The sequence below is a fragment of the Rhodamnia argentea genome, chromosome 10 (assembly GCF_020921035.1).
Source record: "Rhodamnia argentea isolate NSW1041297 chromosome 10, ASM2092103v1, whole genome shotgun sequence".
Taxonomy (NCBI): domain Eukaryota; kingdom Viridiplantae; phylum Streptophyta; class Magnoliopsida; order Myrtales; family Myrtaceae; genus Rhodamnia; species Rhodamnia argentea.
Genome location: NC_063159.1, coordinates 16,908,975 through 16,920,680, shown reverse-complemented (window position 1 = coordinate 16,920,680; position 11,706 = coordinate 16,908,975). Strand labels below are relative to the sequence as shown.

The 11,706-nt window shown below is 45.6% G+C and overlaps 1 protein-coding gene across 1 annotated transcript; it reads right to left on the bottom strand.

Annotated features, from left to right (window-relative positions):
• Positions 1-10,230, bottom strand: LOC125312722 (protodermal factor 1). Its single transcript, XM_048271841.1, has 7 exons — positions 10,209-10,230; positions 9,773-10,144; positions 9,325-9,502; positions 1,596-1,745; positions 1,489-1,505; positions 966-1,383; positions 1-582 (listed from the first exon to the last, which is right to left on the bottom strand). The coding sequence occupies exons 1-7, from the start codon at positions 10,228-10,230 to the stop codon at positions 249-251; spliced, it is 1,491 nt and encodes a 496-aa protein (XP_048127798.1). The 3' UTR covers positions 1-248.
• Between the last annotated feature and the right edge of the window lie 1,476 nt (positions 10,231-11,706).

Genomic DNA, 11,706 nt, shown 5'->3' with positions numbered 1-11,706 from the left:
CAAAGGAAATACAAGTCGAATTAATGTCTACGTACCACAATTGATGGGAAATTCGATACGGATATATATGTCGCTGCCGACATATTGTGCAAGCTATGTTACGCCTAAATCATAAACGAACGTACACGAAACAGACTTCACCTCAAATCGCAACTAAGAATAAGATAGCCACCGCACAAAACACTAACACACCTTGCTCCGACAACCTATACTAGCAAGACAGACGGTGATGATCGGTTTTACTCCAATTAGCCCCTGGGCTCGAGGCGCCCTTCGTTAGCCAGCTTGAAGAGCCGAGCTTGAGCCGACGCGGCTCCGTTCGAGCGGAGAGCCGAGACGAAGCTTTGTTGGACTTGGGCGGTGGTGAAGGGGAACCTGTAGTTGACCATGGAGTTGAGCAGAGCCGCGGTCCCTTCTCTGTAGAGAGCGCCGAGCCCGTCCGTGCGTGGGTTCGAGAGCGCCTGAACCAGGTTTAGGTTCGAGGGGAACCCGGGGATGGTTGTGGGTACGCCGAAGGCGGTTCCCATCGGCACCCACCACCCAAACAGGCCCAATACCGTTCCCGGATTTGATAGCCAGTAACTGCAGTTCGTAGCAATATACATCATCACAAAAAGGTTAATTCATGAATTTTACGTCGTATAAGACAAATTGTTCGTATAATTCAAGGGGAAAATATACGTTGTACTTATGATCCATTTCTTGCAAAAACTTTTACCGAAGTACTTTCTTAAGAATCGAGAGCAATTCTTTTGTGTTTCATCGAGTTCTTTCTTATGTTGGGTTGAGTGACTTCATATGTATACCAAGCTAGGAACATATAATGCTAGCACATCCCATACAAAGACAACCATGTGTTTTCCGTGCAATTGAAAATCTGGGCCTAGTTGGAAAAATTGCACCCCTCACTTAGATCAAAATATACCAGGAGTGCACGACATTCCTCTATGTTATTATAGACTTACGTGTAAGAGCCGGTGAAGGGATTTGTGTTAGGACCGAAACCAAAAGGAGGTACTGGGATGGAAGGGCTGCTTGGAGTGCCGGGATCGATAGGAGTGGCTGGTGGCGTCAAAATCACTGAAGTTGGGGGACTACCGCCTCCGGAAGTCGGCGGAGATGAATAGTAACCTCCACTTGGTGGCGGGATGGTGGTGGGAGTACTCGGGGTACCGGGTTCAATAGGAGTGGCTGGCGGGGTCAAAAGGACTGGAGTCGGGGGTGTGCCTCCAGAAGTGGGAGGAGAAGGGTAGTAACCTCCGCTAGGTGGCGGGATGGTGGTGGGAGTACTAGGGGTCCCGGGATCGATAGGAGTGGCTGGCGGGGTCAAAGGGGCTGGAGTCGGGGGTGTGTCTCCGGAAGTTGGAGGAGAAGGGTAGTAACCTTTGCTGGAGTCAGGGGTCCCAGGTTCGATAGGAGTGGCTGGCGGGGTCAGAAGGACTGGAGTCGGGGGTGTGCCTCCAAAAGTTGGAGGAGAAGCGTAGTAACCTCCGCTAGGTGGCGGGATGGTGGTGGGAGTACTAGGGGTCCCGGGTTCGATAGGAGTGGCTGGCGGGGTCAAAAGGACTGGAGTCGGGGGTGTGCCTCTAGAAGTGGGAGGAGAAGGGTAGTAGCCTCCGCTAGGTGGCGGGATGGTGGTGGGAGTACTAGGGGTCCCGGGATCGATAGGAGTGGCTGGCGGGGTTAGAGGGGCTGGAGTCGGGGGTGTGCCTCCGGAAGTTGGAGGAGAAGGGTAGTAACCTCCGCTGGAGTTGGGGGTCCCAGGTTCAATAGGAGTGGCTGGCGGGGTCAAAAGGACTGGAGTCGGGGGTGTGCCTCCGGAAGTTGGAGGAGAAGCGTAGTAACCTCCACTAGGTGGCGGGATGGTGGTGGGAGTACTAGGGGTCCCGGGATCAATAGGAGTGGCCGGCGGGGTTAGAGGGGCTGGAGTCGGGGGTGTGCCTCCAGAAGTTGGAGGAGAAAGGTAGTAACCTCCGCTAGGTGGCGGGATGGTGATGGGAGTACTAGGGGTCCCGGGTTCGATAGGAGGTGGCGTCAACGGGGTGGAGTCGTGCCCAGGCGGCGGGGTGCCACAATATCCAGCAGGTGTTGGCGATATGGACGGGGTGACATGGTAGGGTGGTGTGGGCGTTCCGGCGTGCCCATAAGGCGGTGGCGAAGTAACCGGCGGAGGACTCCCATGTCCATATGAACCTGTCAATTCATCAGGCATAAAAGTTAAGATTGCACGTAAAACCAAGGTGCAAACGGAAGCAAAAGAAAAGAACAAGGAGGGTAAATAAACACCAAATGTTGGGACAATTAATTCTTGAAGTTAAGTGTTCTATCTCCAACATTTCCAACAAATAGTATCTACAAAAGTCAACAAAACTTGTAAGACGTTTTCATGCCGAAACAATCGCGACAAGCATGTCGGCACTCTCGGAGATTTCCATAGCCGCGGATGGCGAAAACGGATAAGACCTGAAGGAGGAGGAGAACCAGCAGGCCCGTCTGGAGGAGAGTAATAGTTCTTCTCATCCTTAAATTCAATGCCTACGACTTCAACATGCAAGAAGCTCTGGAGAAGCAGCGACCACCCCGCGACCATAACGCAACCTCCCATGAAGGAGGAAACGACTGGTTCTCTTCTGGCCATGTTTCCTTCGCCAAAGGAACGAGAAAGGATAGGGGAGAAGAAGGATCGAAGGAGGCGATGAGAATATATGGTCGAGATATTAGGGAAGTGAGTGAAGGAGTGAAGATCAACTGGAGTCCGAGGAGGAGTAAAGATGGCTGGCGGGCAAGGACTGATGTGGTTAGTTGAGGTATTGCAGTAGCATTTATGGGGCTTTTTTCCAATTTAGTATAAAAAAAATAAAAAATTACCAAAATAGGTTAAGAAAAAATATATTTACCGTTGTAGGTGTCGGTCGGCATTCACCCGCTCGGCATTGAGTGCCGAGCAAGTATATTTTTTTTTCAATTTTTTTATTATTTTTATTTAAACAATTTTTTTAATTTTTTTTTCTCGTTTTCTTGTAATCATTTTTTTATTATTCAATTTGTTTTCTGGAATGGACAAGACATTAATGAAATTTGTATATAATATCCTGCTCTGTAATATTCTAGATCGTTCGCTCGCTTTCCTCGGAGTCGAGGCGCATCATCGTATCGTGGTGCATGACTCGAGTTTCCCGTCGCCTCGCTCATTCGTTCGCTTCCCTCGCAGTCAAGGCACGTCATCGTATCGTGGTGCACGACTCGAGTTCCCCGTCGCCTCACTCATTTGCTTGCTTTCCTAGAAGTCGAGGCGCGTCATCGTATCGTGGTGCACAACTTGAATTCCCGTCACCTCGCTCTTTCGCTCACTTTCCTCGGAGTCGAGGCGCGTCATCGTATCATGGTGCATGACTCGAGTTATTTGCCAGTGCTGGTGAACGCCGGGTGGAGGTGGGAGGCGGAGCGGTGTCGATAGCATTCATCTTGTGTCGATCTCTACTTTTTTGCTGCTTGAGTTTTTAGAACATAATCTGCAGATAAATTCTCGATATATAAGTGTTTCATCCATTGTTAATTAGCGTGAATATTACAGAACATGGTATTATATACAAATTTCATTAATATTTTATCCATTCCAAAAAAAAAATGTAAATAATAAAAAAATGATTACAAGAAAACAAGAAAAAGAAATTAAAAAAATGATTAAAGGAAAAAAAAATGTACTTGCTCGGCACTACTGTGTTGAGCGACATCTAAAATGGTAAATATATTTTTTCTTAACCTACTTTGGTAATTTTTTTTTATTTTTTTATACTAAATTGGAGAAAAACCGGCATTTATGCGCTTGTCCCCTCATAATTTTGCGTACGTATTTGTGCAGTGTCCGTACAAAGGCGGTGCTATAAATAGTGTGGGGGAGAGCTTATTGATCCTCATGCCTCATCATCAATGGAAGAACTTGCAAATCTTGGAGGGGATGGGAAGAAGTAGCTACGTAGGGCACAGCCTGAAAAATCTAGGCTAAGAAATGTAATAACCATGATCTCATTTCAAGCTACTCGGACTAAGTATTTCCAGTGGATCGTGTCACTAGAACGAAGAAAGGAAGAAATGAAATGTCGGATAGGTGAGGTTGATTCACGGTTTGCTAGTGTCTAAGTGTGCATCTTTCGAACAGACGACTCCCATCATTAGATTGGTGCGAAATGCGAACACGCAAAGCCACCGTCTTTGTGTTTGCAAAGTTATAGCAGACGCAACCTTAGGTTCAAGAACCCATGCACCCTTGCTATGTTTGGGGAGAGTTGGAGAGATGGGGCAATGACATGACGATGGCATCGACCGGAACGTGTCAAGGCGACGACAAGAGCACATGATTGTGGCGGAGATAAGGGAGAGGAGGTAGATGTAGGGTTTGGACGGAGGTTTTTGCGCTAAATTCGTTATAGTTGGAGGTGCTTGATCTTTCTAGGTTAACCCCACACTTAGTAGGATTCAAATCCTCCATACAAAGAGGCCCTTCATCGGTGCAACTTTCTTTCGAAGGGCTTCTATTTAACCTTGGACATGATACTTTCAAGTACAATAGTCAATTAAAGCATGTCAATATACTCACGAGATTGATTAATGCCCCATAAATAATATGTAATTGCTGTTACCATTACCGTAACCATATCAAGACGAGCATCTAACCATCACCTCGTGAGCTGTTGGGCAACCCTCTCATCGACAACCTGCTGGGCCATTTTCAGGTTCCATTTATGGGGTGCTGTGCCGTTGGGGATCGGTTTGACCATTCTCACGAACACGTGGCGTGTAGTCTATGTTTTGTTGGGCTGTCATGGTAAATGCCACCTGGTCTCTCACTGCCACTGGCGATGCACCGTTAGGCAAAGCATAACCAGGTTGTTCATGCCAATGCTATTAACATAATCCTTGAATTATTATTATTTTTTTTTGGGTAAGGACATAATCCTTGAATTATTTAGTTCGACATCGGCGATTAAGTTCAATTACTAGCCAGATATATCAATGGTCACATGGATTATTATTTGAAACTTTCACGTTGTATGTCTTCAATTTTTTCGTTTTGCTCCCTAAAATAATAGTGCTCCCTATTCTAAATAATATTCATGCATGATGAGATGTCCATAAACTCTTAACAAAACAAAAAGATAGATATCGAATGATCATCACACGGAGAGAGAGAGAGAGAGAGAGTTTATAAGGAGGGAGGAGCAAATGGAAAAGAGAGAATAAACCATTTTACTCTCATAAAAATTTTACATAAATTAGCTTGTTAACTTTTTTGGTTGTCTCAGGCGCCGGAAGCCTTATGGGCTTTGTTTTGTTCGGAATCTAGTCTTTTATACCCGAACTTTGGAGTTAGCTAATGAAGTCTTTTTTTCCGACCCTCCCGACAAAAAAAAAAAAAGAAGAAAACTTTTCCGCACCAAGTCGATGACCTAAAGGTGACAATTCCACCATCATGTGGAAAACTTACTTTTATGCTTTCATGTTTCTTATTGATTCATATTAGTCCGTGTCGAGTTGAAATACTCTAATTAATTATATTACGATTCAATATATATTACAATTCCATGTCATTTTTTTTAATCCGGACTGTAAAACTGCATGATGATATTCAGATTTACCTTTATAATATGTACGTAAACCGTAGCATATAATTCGATTGATGTGCATATTTATGCAATATAGTTTTAGGCATGATATTTCTCTTGCAAAAGAATTCATGCCGATACCAACATGTAGCGTAACATAACACAATCGCTCTTAGCACTCGATAGGGCAAAAAACCCTAGCCCTCACTGAAAATCTCCTCATCAAGTAACTCTATGTTTTGATTGGCTAGTTCTCTCATTTCTTGTGGCGACTAGCAACTATTTTTCTCAAATGAAGAGGACTTACAACCATCGAGAGAATTAACCCCATTGAGTAAAGAAAGTAAAGTCCATCTGTATCATGAGATTTCTCATCATCTCTTTTCCCTGACACGCCAAGTCACGAGAAGCATACAAACAAAATTCCCCTCAAAGTTAAAAACCCTAAAACAAGATTCAGCCGGTGCATCGTATCCCTGGATCCAAGCTTTTAGTGGATTTTTTTTTTAAAAAATTGGAGAGTACTTGATGCCATCAAGTGAAGTTCTAAGATCCTTTGGATGGCGAGCGTGATTTAATAAAGTAGTTATTTTAAGTGAAGCGGTCGCGATTGGAACGCAGAATTTGGAGTGGATGAAACACTTGAGTCTCTCACTCGGCCAATTAACTCCGAGGGCCGCAATATTTGACTTTCAATATGACAAAGTACAAAGTAGCAAGAGCCGTGTACGCCCATGGGATGAGATGACCCCGATCCATTAAGTTGACTCATATCATTGTTGTCTTACTGATAAATGTCGATTAGAGATTGACCGATTGATTTGTTTGCCAATTGTCAAAACGGGGAGCTTTCTATGTTGCTATTTTTGGCGACAACTTCTCCCTCTGACCAATGGCCGCAGTGAAAAAGCCGTACGCTGTTCAGTTCTTAAAGATCTTCTTTACTCCTGTTTGTCCACCTCTTTTTGTACTTTCCCCCATCTTCTTTTCTCAGAAGGTGTTTTTGTTGATTATATATGTCTTGAAATGACTCTCCGTTTGATTTGGAATCTACACAACAAGCTCATGAATTTCGGGACATTCGATTTACTTGCAGGGTTATGGAAACAGAGCGCTCGCTTCGTGCTTGGACAGACTACCCCGCCGGGCGCGCACTCGGCTGAGAAGCAGCCGGGCTCATGGGACATTAATTTGCGATTTATTCTTTTGGGTCTACATGGACGTTTTTATTTTGATCAAAACGTCTATCTAGGATTGAGAAACACTCAATGTGAGCAGTTTAGGCGATTATAATATTCTCTTTCCCGGTTATAACGGAACCATCTCGTGGATCTTTCTCCCTTAAATTAGACATACTCGCGAACCATGTAAATCCGACTTGTTCACATTCTATATCTGCAATTTATTTCTTACTCAAAGCGTTTCGTTTGTTTACGCTTTTTATGACACGGAAGGCACCAAAAACCTCCCATTAAGGGTTTTTGGTGCCACCACAACGCATCACCTCCTCAGAATTTGGAGGGTAAATAGCTTGTAATCTTCCCCTTATCTGAGTCGTTGGATAATCCCGTGGCCCATCAACGATAAGATCCAGACCCGGCCCGCAACGTTCTTTGGGCTAGGATAAACAAGCCCAGCCCACCGAACGAATCTCTCTTCCCGTCTGAATCTTCTCCCCCAAATAAGAGCTCTACCAAACTCCTTTCGTGTCCCGACAGCAAATTGAAGATGAAACAATTAAACGTTGGTAAGTCACTCGGACGAGTTTGTAGCCCAAAAAACAAAGGAAATACAAGTCGAATTAATGTCTACGTACCGCAATTGATGGGAAATTCGATACGGATATATATGTCGCTGCCGACATATTGTGCATGCTATGTTACGCCTAAATCATAAACGAACGTAAATGAAACAGACTTCACCTCAAATCCCAACTAAGAATAAGAGAGCCACCACACAAAACACTAACACACATTGCTCCGACAACCTATACTAGCAAGACAAACGGTGATGATCGGTTTTGACTGCAATTAGCCCCTGGGCTCGAGGCGCCCTTCGTTGGCCAGCTTGAAGAGCCGAGCTTGAGCTGATGCGGCTCCGTTCGAGCTGAGAGCTGAGACGAAGCTCTGTTGGACTTGGGCGGTGGTGAAGGGGAACCTGTAGTTGACCATGGAGTTGAGCAGAGCCGCTGTCCCTTCTCGGTAGAGAGCGCCGAGCCCGTCCGTGCGTGGGTTCGAGAGCGCCTGAACCAGGTTTAGGTTCGAGGGGAACCAGGGGATGGTTATGGGTACGCCGAAGGCGGTTCCCATCGGTACCCACCAGCCAAACAGGCCCCATACCATTCCTGGATTTGATAGCCAGAAACTGCAGTTCGTAGCAATAGATATCATCACCAAAAGGTTAATTCATGAATGTTACGTCGTATAAGACAAATTGTTCGTATATTTCAAGGGGAAAATATACGTTGTACTTATGATCCATTTCTTGCAAAAACTTTTACTGAAGTACTTTCTTAAGAATCGGAAGCAATTCTTTTGTGTTTCATCGAGTTCTTTCTTATGTTGGGTTGAGTGACTTCATATGTATACTAAGCTAGGAACATATAATGCTATTGCATCCCATACAAAAACAACCATGTGTTTTCCGTGCAACTGAAAATCTGGGCCTAGTTGGAAAAATTGCACCCCTCGCTTAGATCAAAATATACCACGAGTGCACGACATTCCTCTATGTTATTATAGACTTACGTGTAAGGGCCGGTGAAGGGATTTGTGTTAGGACAGAAACCAGAAGGAGGTGCTGGGACGGAAGGGCTGCTCGGAGTGCCGGGTTCTATAGGAGTGGCTGGTGGTGTCAAAATCACCGGAGTAGGGGGACTACCGCCTCCGGAAGTCGGAGGAGATGGATAGTAACCTCCACTTGGTGGCGGGATGGTGGTGGGAGTACTGGGGGTCCCGGGTTCGATAGGAGTGGCTGGTGGTGTCAAAATCACCGGAGTTGGGGGACTAGTGCCTCCGGAAGTCGGAGGAGATGGATAGTAACCTCCACTTGGTGGCGGGATGGTGGTGGGAGTACTCGGGGTCCCGGGTTCGATAGGAGTGGTTGGTGGGGTCAAAAGGACTGGAGTCGGGGGCGTGCCTCCAGAAGTGGGAGGAGAAGGGTAGTAACCTCCGCTAGGTGGCGGGATGGTAGTGGGAGTACTAGGGGTCCCGGGTTCGATAGGAGTGGCTGGCGGGGTCAAAAGGACTGGAGTCGGGGGGTGCCTCCGGAAGTCGGAGGAGAAGGGTAGTAACCTCCGCTAGGTGGTGGGATGGTGGTGGGAGTACTAGGGGTCCCGGGTTCGATAGGAGTGGCTGGCGGGGTCAGAAGGACTGGAGTCGGGGGGGTGCCTCCGGAAGTTGGAGGACAAGGGTAGTAACCTCTGCTAGGTGGCGGGATGGTGGTGGGAGTACTAGGGGTCCCGGGTTCGATAGGAGTGGCTGGCGGGGTCAGAAGGACTGGAATAGGGGGTGTGCCTCCGGAAGTTGGAGGAGAAGGGTAATAACCTCCGCTAGGTGGCGGGATGGTGGTGGGAGTACTAGGGGTCCCGGGTTCGATAGGAGTGGCTGGCGGGGTCAAAAGGACTGGAGTCGGGGGTGTGCCTCTGGAAGTTGGAGGAGAAGGATAGTAACCTCCGCTAGGTGGCGGGATGGTGGTGGGAGTACTAGGGGTCCTGGGTTCGATAGGAGGTGGCGTCGACCGGGTGGAGTTGTGCCCAGGCGGAGGGGTGCCACAATATCCAGCAGGTGTTGGCGGTGTGGGATGTGACGGGGTGACATGGTAGGGTGGTGTGGGCGTTCCGGCGTGCCCATGAGGCGGTGGCGAAGTAAACTGCGGAGGACTCCCATGTCCATATGAACCTGTCAATTCATCAGGCATAAAAGTTGAGATTGCACGCAAAATCAAGGTGCAAATGGAAGCGAAAGAAAAGAACAAGGAGGGTAAACAAACACGAAATGTTGGGACAACTAATTCTTGAAGTTAAGTGTTCTATCTCCGACATTTCCAACAAATAGTATCTACAAAAGTCAACAAAACTTATAAGACGTTTTCATGCCGAAACAATCGCGACAAGCATGTCGGCACTCTCGGAGATTTCCATAGCCGCGGATGGCGAAAACGGATTAGACCTGAAGGAGGAGGAGAACCAGGAGGCGCGTCTGGAGGAGAGTAATAGTTCTTCTCATCCTTAAATTCAATGCCTACGACTTCAACATGCAAGAAGCTCTGGAGAAGCAGCGACCACGCCCACGACCATAACGCAACCTCCCATGAAGGAGGAAACGACTCGTTCTCTTCTGGCCATGTTTCCTTCGCCAAAGGAACGAGAAAGGATAGGGGAGAAGAAGGATCGAAGGAGGCGATGAGAATAGATGGTCGAGATATTAGGGAAGCGAGTGAAGGCGTGAAGATCAACTGGAGTCCGAGGAGGAGTAAAGAGGGCAGGCGGGGATGGACTGATGTGGTTCGTTGAGGTATTGCAGTAGCATTTATGGGGCTTTCTTCCAATTTAGTACAAAAAAATAGAAAAATTTACTAAAATAGATTAAGAACAAATATATTTACCGTTGTATGTGTCGGTTGGCATTGACGCGCACGGCACTGCTCGGCACTCGGAGTGCCGAGCAATTATATATTTTTTTTCAATTTTTTTATTATTTTCATTTAAACATTTTTTAAATTTATTTTTCAGGTAATCATTTTTTTATTATTCAATTTGTTTTCTGGAAGGGACAAGACATTAATGAAATTTGTATATAGTATCCTATTCTATGATATTCTCGCTTGTCCGCTCGCTTTCCTCGGAGTCGAGGCGCGTCATCATATCATGGTGCATGACTCGAGTTCCCCATCCCCTCGCTCGTTCGCTCGCTTTCCTTGGAGTCGAGACGTGTCATCGTATCATGGTGCACGACTCGAGTTCCTCATTGCCTCGCTCGTTCGATCGCTTTCCTTGGAGTTGAGGCGCGTCATCGTATCGTGGTGCATGACTCGAGTTACTTGCCAGCATCGATGAATGTTGGCTAATGAATGTGGAGGCGGAGCGGCGTCGACAGCATTCATCCCGTGTCGATCTCTACTTTTTTGCTGTTTGAGTTTTTAGAATATCATTTGCAAATAAATTCTCGAGATATAAGCGTTTCATCCATTGTTAATTTCCGTGAATATTACAGAACATGGTATTATATACAAATTTCGTTAATATGTTGTCCATTCCAAAAAAAAAAATCAAATAATAAAAAAATAATTACAAGAAAACAAGAAAAAGAAATTAAAAAATGATTAAAGGGAAACAATAAAAAAAATAAAAAAATGTACTTGCTCGGCACTTTATGTGCTGAGCGATATCTAAAACGGTAAATATATTTTTTCTTAATCTATTTTGGTATTTTATTTTTATTTTTTTATACTAAGTTTGAAAAAAGCCCGCATTCATGCGCTTCTTCCCTTATAATTTTTGCGTACGTACTTGGGCAGTGGTCGTACAAAGACAGTGCTATAAATATTAAATAGTGTGGGGGAGAGCATATTGATCGTCATCATCAATGGAAGAACTTGCAAATCTTGGAGGGGAGGGGAAGAAGTAGCTATGTAGGGCACAGCCTGAAAAATCTAGGCGAAGATATGTAATAACGGATCTGGATCCCCTACCATAAAGGTATGAATGACATTGAGGGATCCAAACCGTCTATTTCAAAATGGATGATCCGGATTGATCCACTCCACCTTTTAAAAGGGGGGAAAATTTTTTGGTGGAAAATTTCAAAATTTTTAAAAAAATGATGTGGATCAATTCGGGCTGTCAATTTTTTATTTGAATGGCCCGGATCGATCATGTATTCCCTAACATTGCTTCGCAATGTTAACCATGATCTCATTTCAAGCTAATGGGATTAAGTATTTCCAGCGGATCGTGTCACTAGAACGAAGAAAGGAGAAATGAAATGTCCGATAGGTGAGGTTGATTCACGGTTTACTAGTGTCTTAAGTGTGTATCTTTTGAACAAACGGCTCCCATCACTAGATTGGTGCGAGGTGCGAACACGCAAAGCCACCATCTTTG